At 41.1% G+C, this 15718-nt stretch overlaps 1 protein-coding gene across 2 annotated transcripts in view; it reads right to left on the reverse strand.

Annotated features, from left to right (window-relative positions):
* Positions 1–1005: 1005 nt before the first annotated feature.
* Positions 1006–15718, reverse strand: part of NLN (neurolysin) — a 100722-nt gene continuing 86009 nt past the window's right edge. For both annotated transcript variants that reach the window (XM_019983055.2, XM_070774613.1), the window contains 2 exons: positions 14789–14925; positions 1006–2931 (listed from right to left, as the gene is read on the reverse strand). In XM_019983055.2, the coding sequence (XP_019838614.2) occupies positions 2797–2931; positions 14789–14925 (272 nt within the window). In that variant the 3' untranslated portion in view covers positions 1006–2796. The remainder of the gene's footprint in view (positions 2932–14788; positions 14926–15718) is intronic.

Below are 15718 nucleotides of genomic sequence, written 5' to 3' on the forward strand. Positions count from 1 at the left end.
CTGGCAGCCACCAGCCTGTTCTCTATACCCATGATTCTGTTTCATAGATAGACTCGCTTGCATTATACTTTAGATTTCACAACCTAAAAGTGATTAAGTGATATTATTCCCTTGGACTGCAAGGAGATCCAATCAGTCCATCCTAAAGGAGATCAGTCCTGGGTGTTCACTGGAAGGACTGATGTTGAAGCTGAAACTCCAATATTTTGGCCACCTGATGCGAAGAGTTGACTCATTTGAAAAGACTCTGATGCTGGGAAAGATTGAAGGCAGGAGGAGAAGGGGATGACAGAGGATGAGATGGTTGGATAGCATCACCAACTCAATGGACATGAGTTTGCGTAAACTCTGGGAGCTGGTGATGGACAGGGAGGCCTGGAGTGCTGTGGTCCATGGGGTTGCAAAGAGTTGGACACGATTGAGTGACTGAATTGAATTGAACTGATATTATTTGGTATTTGTCTTTCTCTTCTTGACTTATTTTGCTTAGTATAATAATCTCTAGCTGCATTCAAGCTGATGCAAATGGCATTATTTTTTCTTATTTATAGCTGAATAGTATTCCTGTGCACCCCACTCCAGTACTTTTGCCTGGAAAATCCCATGGACGGAGGAGCCTGGTAGGCTGCAGTCCATGGGGTCTCGAAGAGTTGGACACGACTGAGCGACTTCACTTTCACTTTCATGCATTGGAGAAGGAAACGGCAACCCACTCCAGTGTTCTTGCCTGGAGAATCCCAGGGACGGGGGAGCCTGGTGGGCTGCCGTCTATGGGGTCGCACAGAGTCGGACACGACTGAAGTGACTTAGCAGCAGCAGCAGCAGTATTTCTGTGTGTGTGTGTGTGTGACATCTTCTTTACCCATTCATCTGTTGGTAGACATTATGTTCTTTGATAGATTTTAAATACCAGATGTGAACCCTAAATAAAAAGAATACCACAGTACTTCCATTTTCTTATACATTTCAGTTTTAACATTAAAGTATAAAAGAAATGTGAATTCATTCTCTTGGATAATAATGTAATTTTATTGTGTGTAGAATATTAGTTTTTCCACATGAAATAAGATTTAAAATGATAAAAGTTATTGTTGTTAAGGAGACACACTGGGCAATAGAAAAAGCTGAAGAGAGTTTTTGCCTGAAACTGGAAAACACAACAGTCTGGGGAAAAAAAAGATATGAAAAAAGTACCATACGTTGCTAAGACCAAAAAAAAAAAAAGAACCAAAACAAAACAAAAACAACAGCTTTAAGGACCGGAGATGATGACACGGGATGAATATGGGGGCGAGAGGGCCAGGCAATTGTCTCAGAAGGGAGGCTGGGATTTCCTGTGATGTTTAGGGTATTTTGCTTGACAATAATAATCTGAATTTTCTTCTGTGTCACTACAGCTCTTGATTTTTCCTGCTGTCTATAATTTGACTATGCAGCATAATATCTTTTTATTTAGCACAAAGTCCATTTGGATTAGAGAATGGAAAGGTTCTAATTTTGTCCCTGGCCGGCAGAGTCATACCTCAGTACATACTGGGAAACAATTAGAAGTCCTATGCAGATGCACACATTCCAAGTTAGTTTTTAATTAAAAAAATTTTTTTATTATCCTATTTTGCTTTCCTCATTGAGTAGACTCCTAGAGGAAAAGTAAGTATATAAGTTTCCTGGTTTGCAAATTCGAATTTAGGCCCACAGGAAAGAGAGCTAAAGAGCTCCAAAGGCTCGCTTAAAATCACCAGATGAAACAAGCCGCAGAGGGGCCTCCTCCCCATGGCTGGGCTGAAGCACACGTAACACTGGAGCGGCCGTCCTCACAGACTCCTGCGCAGAATCCACTCACTTCCGGGGCCTTCTGGACTTCTTATGCTTCAGTTCAGCTCTCTTCCTGCAGCACTTGAGACAGGCCTTTGTGACAATTTACCTGCCACTTCAGGTGAGGAGCAGAGTAAAGGAGGCAAAGACCTTGCTGTTTACTAGAAACCCGAGAAGGGAAAAATAATCTTAGATTTGCTTAGTGTTCTAACTGGTAAACATGACAATCTTATATGCTGAAGTGGAAATGAACCTCTAAGCCAAGATCTCAAATACTCTAACATGAGATTAAAACTCGTAATATATATACATTAGGCCATTTCAGCTAAAACTCATTTTTTGGTACTCTCTGACTGGACATCAGACAGGAAAGACTAAACCAATTTGAAGAACATTAATCAAGTGTGGCGGAAAGCTGGAAATCATGAGGCCTGAAATACAAAGATACATGCATTACTGAGGCATAGTCCCCTGGCCCGGAGGTATGCAGGCAAAGAGGTCACATTTTACTGGGAGATAGAGAGTTAAAGTGGATGCAAGGCTCTGAGAGAATATTTATCAGAGGAACGTGATGATTCATTTATCAGCTGAGAAATCCCAAGTATAAAACTTCGAGATATAAGAAGGATCAAAGTAGATAATGTGTATGATTCAATTAAAAAATTCTTAGCCCTCTTACATTATATTATCTAGATTATAATTGTAAAAAAATCAAATTGGATTCATATGAAACTTTTATAAAAAGAAATCACATCCATTTTTATGAAAGTTTATAGTACAATTATTTTCTAACACATCTTTTCTTAAGTCACAGTATTTAGAATTCCATTTACATCTGTATAATTTTTCAAATTAAAAAACAAAAGGAAGTTAATAGAAATCTACATTTTCATCTGCAAAACTCCCTTCAGTTTCCAGGCCAGTAACACGTGGTAATGTCGCTTGTCCTCCAGACATGGATGGCTCCCAAAGAGCCCCAGTTCACGGAGCAGGCAGGCCTCGGCTCATTAGAAACGCTTTTTGGTTTGGCTCACGTGTCAAGAAATTTTGGAGCATGTCCATGCCGTCCAGAGATCCCCCAGGTTTCAGGATCAGGTTTCTGTATTTCATTCCAACCTAATAAAATAAAGCATGCCTAATAATTCATGGTTATAGCAATTTTCCAAATCTCTAGATGCAAAAGAGAGGAAAAAAAGGGACTTTAGCTTTACTCTGGATGTTCTCCTTCCCCTAGACTACAGCTTTGTAGTATTTATTTACTTTGGTAGCTAAGAGATCTGGAGCTTAGACCTCCGGTCTTCCACACTTCCCTTTATTACTGTCTTGTCTCCTTAGATCCTCAGCAGCATGCTGACAATATGAGCAAACAGACAAACAAAAAATAGCCAAATGGAAGCTTGAACAGTCTTCTATTTGCTACCCCATCTAAAATATGATTTCGAAAGAGTTAGCAAAACAGGAGTTCAATTAGGCTACAAACAGGGATTGTGTGTACCTGGAAACAGTAGCCCAGCTGCTGCTGTCAAAACAGTTTCTGCTATATCTTTATGAAGGCCTCATAAAAAAAACTCTTCTTCCTTACGGGTGGGGGTAAGGCCACAACCCATGTCCCGTGGTGGAAGGTAGATACTTTTGTGGGCTCAACACGAGGAAGGAGGACCTTTGTAAATTTGCTGGGGACAAGGTCTAGAAGTTTAAAGCATACAACAGTTCCTCTGCCTTTATTTACACAAATACACAAGCAGATAAAGTGAAAGAAAACAACTGAAATTCAGTATCGGCATTATTCAATATTTTCACTTCCTTTTCACTGTCCTTTTGAAAGGCAAGACAATTCAATGAAGCTTAAGTCTAAATCTACCTATAAAATAGTTCAGGGTTAATTTGCAAATTTATATCCATTAAATCATTTGAACAGCTACTAATAGCCTCCCTGAGTACATAAATAGCTTGAGAATTTCCAGAAACAAAAGTAACCTCATTTTTGACTTATGACAATGATTCTGCTTGGTACAACCATCAGAGATGTCTAGTCAAACTGTTAAAGAAAATAAAATGTTGATGAAGGAAATCTACCAAGTTAGATACAAAACTACTTAAAGTCCTACAAGGGTCACACACACAAAAAACAACTTTTCAGGTTTTGATTATAAACAGAAATCATCTGAAACTTATTAATGATCTATAAGCACACAGCTAACCTCATAGATGAGTCTTAATCAGGAGTAAACAATTAGTGAAATGAAGTTACTTTCCATAAACTCTAGAGAGCACTGTCCAGTAGAAATATAATGTGAGCCACATGTATAACTTAAAAATTTCTAGAAATCATGTTTAAAAAGAGAAGAAAATAGGTAAAATTAATTTTAATATTTTATTTAAACCAGGAGGTCTATAATATTATCCTTTCAACAAGTATCAATTATTCGGATTTATTTTTTGTGGTATGTCTTCAAAATCTAGTGTGTTTTTTACATTTACAGCAGATCTCAATTCTTCAATAGCACCTGGCCACATTTCAAGAGCTCAGTAGCTACCTGTGGCTACTCTACAGGTCTGAGGCCTAGAATGTAAGAGATCAACACGAGAGGGGCTTGTTGAACAATGTTCTAGTATGACACTGAAGAAGCGGTAGCAACCTTGATGCCTTATTTACAGGTTTTGAATAAATTCTCTTAAAAAGGAGGCACCTGCAATCACTGATAATGGACTTCCTGAAAACCCTGGTAGTGACAGGTTAGAGCTAGGTTTAATTTTCTTGAGAAAGAAAAAAAAAAGATGTGTCATTTTTTGTTTGTTCTGGAGCAATTAATTACTGTTTCAATAGTGATCTAGATCCTAAAACATGAGTGTAACTAACTAAACCTTACCTAATCCACTGATTTAACACTGGTCAAATTTAGAGACGTTGGGCAATGAAAGAAAGGGAAGGGGTAAGCTGTACTGGGCTCAAGATCTCTGATCTGCTACTTTTTAGAATAATAAAGTCTGTAATAAGAATAGCCATCATTCGCATTTTAGGTTCTAGATCACTATTAAAACAGTAATTAATTGCTGCAACCAAGCATGAAATGACATATCTTTTAAACTGTCATTACCAGGATTTTTAGGAAGTCCATTATTAGTGATTACAGGCCCCTCCTTTTTAAGAAAATTTATTCAAAACTTATAAATAAGGCCAGAAGGTTTCTACCACTTCTTCAGTGTCATACTAGAACACTGTCTAACAAGCCCCTCTAAGGGTCACCTGATGTTCTAGGCCCCATACCTATAGAGTAGCCAACAACACAAGGCAACTCTGCACATGGACATCACCAGATGGTTAATAGTGAAATCAGACTGATTATATTCTTTGTAGCCAAAGATGGAGAAGCTCTATACAGTCAGCTAAAACAAGACTGGGAGCTGACTGTGGCTCAGATCATGAACTCCTTATTGCAAAATTCAGATGTAAATTGAAGAACGTAGGGAAAACCACTAGGCCATTCAGGTATGACCTAAATCAAATCCCTTATGATTATACAGTGGAAGTGAAATAGGTTCATGGGACTAGATCTGATAAACAGAGTGCCTGAAGAACTATGGACGGAGGTTCATAACACTATACAAGAGGCAGTGATCAAAACCATCCCCAAGAAACAGAAATGCAAAAAGGCAAAATGGTTGTCTGAAGAGGCCTTCCACATTGGCTGAGGAAAGAAGAGAAGCAAAAGGCAAAGGAGAAAAGGAAAGATATACCCATCTGAATGCAGAGCTCCAGAGAATAGCAAGGAGAGATAAGAGAGCCTTTTAAAGTGAACGAGGCAAAGAAATAGAGGAAAACAATAGAATGGGAAAGACTAGAGATCTCTTCAAGAAAATAAAAGATACCAAAGGAACATTTCATGCAAATAAAGGACAGAAATGGTATGGACCTAACAGAAAGAGAAGATATTAGGAAAATGTGGGAAAAATACACAGAAGAACTATACAAAAAAGATCTTAACGAACTGGATAACCATGATGGTGCGATCACACACCTAGAGCCAGCCTCCTGGTGTGAGGTCAAGTGGGCCTTGGAAGCATCAGTACAAACAAAGCTAGTGGAAGTGATGGAATTCCAGCTGAACTAATTCAAACCCTAAAAGACGATGACGTTAAACTACTGCACTCAATATGCCAGCAAATTGGGAAAACTCAGCAGTTGCCACAAGACTGGAAAAGGTCAGTTTTCATTGCCCCAACCAAGGGCAATGCCAAAGAATCTTTAAACTACCACAAGTGCATTCATTTCACATGCTAGCAAAGTAATGCTCAAAATCCTTCAAGCTAGGCATCAAAAGTATGTGAACCGATAATTTTCAGATGTACAAGTTGGATTTAGAAAAGGCAGAGGAACCAGAGATCAAATTGCCAACATCCGTTGGATTAAGAAAAAGCTAGAGAATTCCAGAAAAACATCTACTTCTGCTTCTTTGACTATGATAAAGCCTTTGACTGTGCAGATCACAACAAACTGTGTAAAATTCTTAGAGATAGGAAAACCAGATCACCTTACCTGCCTCCTGGGAAACCTGTATGCAAGTCAAGAAGTAACAGTTAGAACTGGACATGGAACAACAGACTGGTTCCAAATTGGGAAAGGAGTAGGTCAAGCCTGTGTATTGTCACCCTGCTTATTTAACGTCTATGCAGAGTACACCATGCGAAATGCTGGGCTGGATGAAGCACAAGCTGGAATCAAGACTATTATATTATATTAATAACCTCAGATATGCAGATGATACCACACTTATAGAAGAAAGCAAAGAGGAATTAAAGAGCTTCTTAATGAAGGTGAAATAGGAGAATGAAAAAAACAACATTCAAAAAACAAGGATCATGGCATCCGATCCCATCACTTCATGGCAAATAGATGGGGAAACAATGCAAATGGTGACAGACTATTTTCTTGGGCTCCAAAATCACTTCAGATGGTGACTGCAATCATGAAATTAAAAGATGTTTGCTCCTTGGAAGAAAAGAAATGATCAACCTAGACAGTGTATTAAAAAGGAGAGACATTACTTTGCCTATAAATGCCTGTATGGTCAAAGCTATGGTTTTCCAGTAGTCATGTACAGATGTGAGAGCTGAAAAATAAAAAAGGCTGAGTACCAAAGAATTGATGCCTTTGAACTGTGGTACTAGAGAAGACTCCTGAGAGTCCCCTGGACAGCAAAGAGATCAAACCAATCAATCCTAAAGGAAATCAACCCTGAATATTCACTGGAAGAACTGATGATGAAGCTGAAGCTCCAAAACTTTGGCCACCTGATGCGAGGAACTGACTCACTGGAAAAGAACCAGATGCTGGGAAAGACTGAAGGCAGGAGGAGAAGGGAACGACAGAGGATGAGGTAGTTGGATGGCATCACCAACTCAAAGGATGTGAGTCTGAGCAAACTCTGGGAGACAGTGAAGGACAGGGAAGCCTGGTGTGCTGCAGTCCATGGGGTCACAAAGCGTTGGACACAACTGAGCAACTGAACAACAGCAAATCAGTAGGTGGGGTGGTGTAGGGGAAGGAAGGGCTGTTCTCCCTGGGTGAAGCAGTATAGGAACTTAGAAAATGTTAATTAAATTGATCTGAACATAAAAATAATTTAAGCCATTTATTATGGAAAAATTTTCAATACATACTAATAGTTGAGACCAGAGTACAGTCAACCCTCTTGAACCTATCATGCAGCCTCAATTATTAGTATTTACCTGCAGAAATTCTTCATGCTCAAGATCTGAGAGTCTTTTAAAAAGGCGTATTTTATTGCACAACTATAGGAAAAATAATGAAAATTTGAAGTTAAAAAAATCGCCAAAATGTGGACATCTGCCAGAATATTCTCGTTTTGCACCGAGAACTGTAACTATGGACAGTGAAGAACAGCGAGGTTTAGAGGGGCTGCGCGCTGCTCTGAAGAGCCGGTTCTCATCTCCCTTGCTGGTAAAGTCACTGTACAGCTGGGCACTGTTTATAGTCTCACAGTACGTGGCTCAGAACAGCACAGGTCCTCCCCTGCTTACAGCTCCACACAACTTGATTCAATTTCCTGAATTACAGAGCAATGGTCTCTTAATAGTTTCATTTCCCTGGCAATGAAGTTTGGAGAAGAGTTTAAGAGTCATTTTGGTAACAGGATCTTGCTTTTCTTTAAAAAAAACAAAACAAAACAAAACAAAAAAACAGTTAAGTGAATTTGTGTGTTAGGAAGGTATTGGTTCCCTGGGTGAGAGAAGGCTGTCTGGGAGACAAATGCTACAGGTGGACAGAGTCTGTGGTGTGAGTGGTTGTCCTCTGTTTATATAATGGAGGAACCATAACTGTGAGCAAAGCAGGAAGAGAAGCTCTAAGACAACCACTAGAAACGTCCATGCTTGAAAACCCCTGCAGGAGGGTCTGTATAGAGTAAGCGCTCCTGTTAGTCATTCAGGGAAGGGAAAATTATCATCGGTCACACCTCTGTGGTTTTGCTTCTGGAAGGTTAACATGTATCTTTTGGCAACTGTGTAAATCCTCTGTAATACTGATGGTTTCTTTCTTTTTTAAAAAATATGTTCAGATTTCTTTATTTTTGTCTGCTCCCCACAGCATGCAGGATCTTAGTTTCCCAAGCAGGGATTGAACCTGTGTCCCCTGCAGTAGAAGCACAGAGTCTTAACCACTGGACCACCAGGCAAATCCTCAACACTGATGTTTTTTAAAGCAAGATCAGGAATTTGGAATCAGGCCCAGGTTAAAATCTTGGCTTCATCCTCAGCTATGTGGCCTTGGGCCTTAGTTCCCTTATCTGTAAGGTGGGAATATGCCTACCTCCCTCAGTATATGAGGAATCTGAGTGATGGTTTTAGCACCTTTCCTGCTCCCTAGAATCCTTCCTGCTAGATCGTGGTATTCAACAAACCTGAGTCGTCATCTACATCTCCTTTCATTTTCTTTCTCATACTATCCCTAAGTTCAGTTACTCATATATAGTCAGGGAAACAGATGTGTTCCTGTTTCAGCATTTCCTTAAAATTAGTTCTGTCTCCTAATAAAGCTAGAAAAAAGCACAAGAGACTTCATTTCCACTATTAGTATAAAATACTATACTAAGTATACTAGTATTCTATAGTGTATACTTAGTATACAACAGTATACTAAGTGGACTTCCCAGGTGATGCAGTGGTAAAGAATCTGCCTGCCAATGCAGGAGACACAAGAGAGGGGTTTCAATTCCTGGGTCAGGAAGGCCCCTTGGAGTAGGAAATGGGAATTCATTCCAGTATTCTTACTCGAAAAATTCCATGGACAGAGGAGCCTGGGGGGTTACAGTCCATGGGGTCACAAAGAGTCAGACATGACTGAGTCTGACTCAGGAATACTAAGTAGGAGAGACAAGGCACTTACTTTATGCAATAATCTTGAATTAGCTGCTCAACCATGTCTGACTCTTTGTGACCCCGTGGACTGTGGCCTGCCAGGCTCCTCTGTCCATGGAATTCTCCAGACAAGAATACTGGAGTGGGAAGCTATTCCCTTCTCCAGGGGATCTTCCTGACCCAAGGATGGAACCCGGATCTCCTTCATTGTAGGCAGATTCTTTACCATCTGAGCCACCAAGGGAAGCCCTTATGTGTGTGTTAGTCGCTCAGTTGTGTCCGACTCCTTGTGACCCCATGGACTGTAGCCCGCCAGGCTCCTCTGTCCGTGGGATTCTCCAGGCAAGAAGACTGCAGTGGGTTGCCATGCCCTTTCCCTTTCTTTGAGTACTCATAATTATCTGAGTGAAGGACACCCATCGTTTACGAGAACACATAAATGGGAAGCAGTCTGGGTCTCGTGCCACCTCTGGCTTCTCTGCAGGAGCACACGCAAGCTCCCCCGGCCTTCCAACCCTCCCTTCCTCCTGCTTCCTGTGACTGTGTCTAGGCAGTAGAGCCCGGTGTCCCCTCCTGCTCTGAGTAGCAGGCATCAGGCAGAGAGCATCTGCCCAAGGACAAGCGATGACAGCCAGGCGCCTAACAGGCTCACCAGTCCGCTTTACACTGGATATTGAAACCTGTCCTTCCATAGCTCATCTGTATACTTCTTCCCCACAGCACTTCCTTTGTTATCTATGAGTGAGGGTGCGGAGGTTATGAGTGGGAAAAAGAATACCTTTGACGACAAACAGGAAGGAGGGAGAAGGTGAAAGACTGGTGTTGCTAGTCAGAGAGAACAGCGTCGGAATCGCCCCTTGACTCCAAGAGGTCATCAGGAAAACTTCAGCGAAGTTTCAATTTGTGAGGAGGGATGAGTAAATATTTATGGGGAGGGAGGAGATCTGGAGAAAAAAAGGGCAGCCTGGCCAGTCCCGTGTATTAGGGGAACAGATGAGAGGAAGCAGGTCGGGGAGCTGCCAGTTGGGTCCAGCAATGTAAGTATTTCGGTACAGAGGATGAACACCAAGATGAATAAAACAGTTCCTATTACAAAAGCCTCATAATCCAGAAGGTGAGATAAAGAAATAGACAATTAGCAAGGCAGATTACTAGAGTTCTAACAGAAACACAAAGAAGGGCTGGAGGAACACAAAAAGGAAGAAAAACTGCTTCCAGCTGGTTGGAATTCAAGGCTTAGAAGGTCTGGCGTTGTAAATATTCAAGAAGTAGGTTGGACATCAACCCCATTTCCTTCCTTTTTCCCTTAAATCAGGCAGAATTTAATGCTGTTAGAAAAAGTTGAAGTGTAAGAAAAATTAGCTTTGGGGTGGTAGGTCAGAGAAGCTGAAATTTAATCCATTTGTAAGGCCCATCAGGAGAGGAAATTTCATGTTCTCTCTTAGCAACGCATTTAAGCAGAAATTGGGCCTAGGCCCTGGAATCCTTAGTTTTATAATACACTTTATCACGTAATTTTCCTCTTTAGTTTTTTAGCTGTATCACACGGCATGTGGGATCTCAGTTCCCATCTGATCAGGGACCAAATCTGTGCCCCCTGCAGTGGAAGCATGGAGTCTTAACCACTGGACCACCAGGCAAGTCCCCGTCACGTAATTCTTCTTCCTGTTTAGCCAAGATTCTTTATATGTTTCTCTGTCCATTATTGTATGTAAGATCTAGGTGCTTCCTTATGGCACTGTGGACAGTTATACTTCACTATCTTTGACTTTCTCAGTATTCATTTCTGCATGTGATACTTGGCTGTAATCTTCTTCACTAATGGAAAAAAACAAAGCTTAGCAATTACTCTAAATGCAGAAGAGGAGGAACATAATTCTAGCTTAACAATGTAATTGCCTTTGAATCTGCATGTCTATTACTTTTTAGGAAATTTTCCCACAATGAAGTTGCATTATAAAAAGAAATGGCCCTTGTTAAAATGCCCTCATTCTTTCAACCCTACGATTAGCTGCTGGATTTTGAAACCACGTTTCGGAACCTTAAAGGGATCCTGAAAGAGCTCCTAGAGTTTGCTGGGAAACTGTTACTCCCAAGTAGCTCCCTTCCATAGTTATTTAAGAGATGAGTTGAAAAAGTAAAAGCTAAAGATACTGTTATATTTAACAAACTATACAGTTAAGATGAAGATCATAGAAAATTAGAGATAAAACCAGAGGTAGCGAACTTTCAGGCTATTTCAGCTAAGGAGCCAGTTCTAAACCTTTGATAGAGGCTATCAAACAACAGTACTATAAAATATTTTGCTGCTAACACGTAGGGCACAGAAGACTGCAGGCTTATATTCGACCCCTCCTACTACTGTTTTCCCAGTAAGTTGCACACTTTCTGCGGTTCTGCTTGTTGAAATCTAAAATGGTTCTCAGACCCCAGGCTTTGCAGGATGCTAAGAGGTTACAGAGGTGAGGCCTGGAGATGTTCTTCTGTTGATACTAATGACCATGAACAATAATGTCAACAATACGTGATCTTTCAGCTCCCAGCCTCTCTAGAGCTTGGGGACTAAGAAAAGCAGGTACTGACTCCTTGAAGCATTTCTCAAAATGCTCCAAATATATGTACTGGGGAGGGTGAGGGGTCTTGAGACAACAGGACTGTATGATATATTGTGCCTGCTCTGATTCCCACAGCTTCAAATTCAGTACTTCTTCATAACACAAAAATTCTTTCCCTTCAATGACATAGTTGTAATAATGACAGAAGCTTCTGTAGAACAGGATTGTTATTCCAAAGTGTTAGTTTTTAAATAAATGGATATCTGAATTGAAGAGTGTGAGGGTGCGTGCAGTGGATTCTTCTTGGCCTCTGGAGCCGGACTCACTATTGCTGTGACAGCAGAGGAGCAGGAAACGACATGATGTTCCAGAGTATTTAACAGGAAGGAGAAAAGAAGGGATTAAGGCCAACTTCCTGGCATAAGACGAGTAATAATACATTGCACAGCGGAATCTAGAATTTCAGTCCAACTTAAAACAGGTTTTGACACCACAAGGCAACTCCAGGTTGTATGGGATCTTGCTTCCTCCACGTTCAACCCTGCCCTTTTGTCTGAATTAAGAGCAGTCAGGCTGCCTGCCAAGCAGTGAAGCCTGAGAAGAAAGGAGGCACACAGACGCATGATGGCAGGGATCCCTCCTGCCGGAACTGCGAGTTCCTTGGGATCCACTGGAATCAGTACTTTGGCTGTTACTGTGACAGCTGGAAGAGGAGAGGAGGCAGTGGAGGCTCCTGAAGGTGTGGTCAAGTGAGTGGAGCAGAGATGAAAGAGGTGATGTAGTACTTGCGCCAGGAAGCCTCGCCAATGACTTAGGAGCCAGTGGAGGTCACAATTGTACGCTTACATACCTGGACCTTGTGTCTCTTTAAACACGGTTTTCTGATTTCTACAATAATCCATGCTCTATGTAAAAATAAGGAAAGCTCTACAGAAAGTACAGGAAAATACTGAACAATCATAAACTTACCAAAGATAATAACTGACAATATTTTGATGTACTTTTTTCTAAATGCATATTTTAAAATCAGAATTCACATTCTATGGTACAAAATAGTTTATAACCTGATCTTGTTATTCTGTAAGATAATTATATTAAACATTCCAGACACAAGAAAAAGCTTATTGAGACTGTTTATTCCATGCCCAAGTTCACTCTTCTGTTCAGAGGATGGAAAGATCACTTCTGGTTTCAGTGATCTGGAAGACTTCATAAATGAGTGGCCGTTTGAATAGGGCCTTTATGAACGGCAGAGTTCTGGAGAGGCACAGACAAGGAAGGCATAGATTTTAGGTGGAAGAAGTAGAATGAATAAATTTGTGAAGGAGGAAAGACCCAAGGGAATACAGAAATCTGGCTGCCAGGCTGAGAGTTCTGGGAAGTACAGACGGGATCTGTTTGCTTAGCTAAGGGCTGTGACAAAGACAGGAATACCGAGAAGCAGGAATAAAACAAGACAAAAGGTAGATGAGGGCCTTTGAGAGTTGGCGACTGGATCATCAGTGGTTACTCTGGAGGGCAGGGTAACAACTTTCCAATTCAGTTGGTGGAGGCAAAAGCCTGGAAGCAGAGGTGTGCAGAAACTGTTTCTTACACCAAGACAGTAGGCTGTGAAAGCAAGAACGACTGAGTGGTAGCACTGAGATTATCAGTCAGTGGTAAGTTTTTTTCCTGAGATGGTAAACCAGTGAGTCTTAGTATCACAGACCCATCTTCTGAGACTGGAGGGAAGAAGTTAAATATTGAAGATGAAGGTACTCACTTTCAATGCTCTTAATGTCCTTAGTAGTGAGGACAGAGCATCTGCTGAAAGGGAGACAGGTGGTGGGGACCCCAATTAGGGAAGTGAGCAGGACTGTGAAGTTACACTGGGGGTCCAGACACCTGGACTCTGCAGCGGGGCATCATATGGAGCCTCAGGATATTCTGCAGAAGGGGAATCTGAACCCCAAGGGTACCATCTCTAAATGAGATGGTAGAGGAATCCAGGGCTGGACACTGGCTGAAGGTCATGCAGAAGTCAGGGTATTTATGAGAACAAGCCAGTGACTGATTGTTCTTTAAGTGGAGTTGCCAGGGGATGGAAGGAGACTTGCAGGGACCTAATAGCCTGGGTAGGATGGATGGACGATGAAGGGATTGGAAAGGCTAGGGAATAGGATGTAGGTACTCTGGAGGTGGTGTGTTGGGAGTGAAAGCTGGCGAGAAGGGATGGTGGTCTACATCACACCTGTTATTCAGTGCTCATGTGTAAGGTAGTATGCAATCCAGAAACACAAAGTTTTGAGAATAAGTCAGTTGAAATACACACAGAGAATCTGATTTTGACACTTTGCTCTTCTAATTTCTGCATCAAACAGAATGAAAAACACACTGGAATATTATCAGGCCTGGAAATAACCTGACAGCTGAGTCTTCAACAAGAACGGAGACAGAGGGACTGTAACTCAGGAAGGTTTGGCTGGCAGCCACCTGGCAGTCAAGTCGCTGCAAACGGGAAGGAACGGCTCAGGTTAATGAGGCAGCTTAAATTACTCAAAGGCATTTAGGTTACAAACTCTGTGTTGTAGGTGGCGTGTACCAATCACAGAAAAAAGGCTGACTTCCACAGAAAATGTATAATGAAAGTATGTAGAGTGTATCAAAATGTAGGCAGATCATTTATATCAGGAAGGAGTTTACTTTCTTTCCCAACCTATAAAACGAAAACACTGTACAGCACATGTCAAAACTAGCAGCTATAAATGCTCAGATGCATAAACAAAGCTTTGAATTTTAATTATGCAATATAATGGAATGCTAGTAAGCAAGAAAATACAGTAGGCTTTTTCCCCCAAACTTACAGAATTAATCACCTACAGAAAGCAAATGTATGATGTGTGATGATGTGAGAAGATGCTAGACTTTTAAAGTTAAAAGTTGTTCCCAGATCTCTTACTCTCAAAATCTAGGTGTAAAAAATATTTTACACTAGGAGTTAAGGGGGACAGGACAAGTACAGAAGTAATAAAAGGAGGGAAAAAAAAAACACAATACAATACCTCAGGATTCATTATCCCTTCTTTTTTAAAACAGCTGTAAAACATGTCCATGGAAAACACTTCACTCCAAAGATATCCATAATATTGGCCATCATACCCCCCAGCCAAATGTCCAAAAGTTGCTGGCATATTTGTGCCTTTAAAAAAAAGATACATTTCAAACAATGTGATGTCAGATGTTAAATACCAGGTTCTCAGCTAGCTACGGCTTCCCTATGGGGAGTCCAGCTGTGGGAGGGGACAGTGCCAGGTCCTTGATCTAGTCACCTCTGGCACTCCCAGGGCTTATGGGTGTCCTTGGCCAAGATGTTTACAAACTTCTCTCCTATGACAGCTCCACCTCAGAGCTGGTTTCGGCCCTACGCTCTGGAATGCCTAACGATAGTTTCAGAGGCTTCGTCCACACCCAACAGACAACTCAGTCCTTTCTTGTCCCTTAGACACATATGTCTCTTATATATATTCTAATAATATTGAGCCTTCTCTTTGTCACACCCATTTATATCTAAAATGGGTCAGAATGGTACTTGAGGTTCATAATTACTGAAAAAGAACTCTTTACCTGAAAAGCTATAAAAAGGTCTTGCCAATTCAACCTACCTCCAGGGCTACTTTACAGAAAGGATTCTGTCAAAGAGGCCTGAGGCCCAAAGTTGCTGTTCATGTACTAGATCACAAAAGGAAGAGAGGGGCCTGGGCCTTTATTATCACTAGAAATGTGACTGACTCCATTAGACAACAGTTTCTTTGATTGAAAAAAGTCACCTTTCCAGCTGTGTTTACATGCACAGCTACATGGTTGCTTGAAGTCAATAAATACAAATGTAACGTGTTTGTCTGACCATCTCTCACCCACTCACACGATTCTCATAAATCATATCAGGTTAGAGAGTCAAACTGCCTGAACTGACCTCGGAAGCAGAATCAGAC

Source organism: Bos indicus, chromosome 20, assembly GCF_029378745.1.
Source record: "Bos indicus isolate NIAB-ARS_2022 breed Sahiwal x Tharparkar chromosome 20, NIAB-ARS_B.indTharparkar_mat_pri_1.0, whole genome shotgun sequence".
Lineage (NCBI taxonomy): Eukaryota > Metazoa > Chordata > Mammalia > Artiodactyla > Bovidae > Bos > Bos indicus.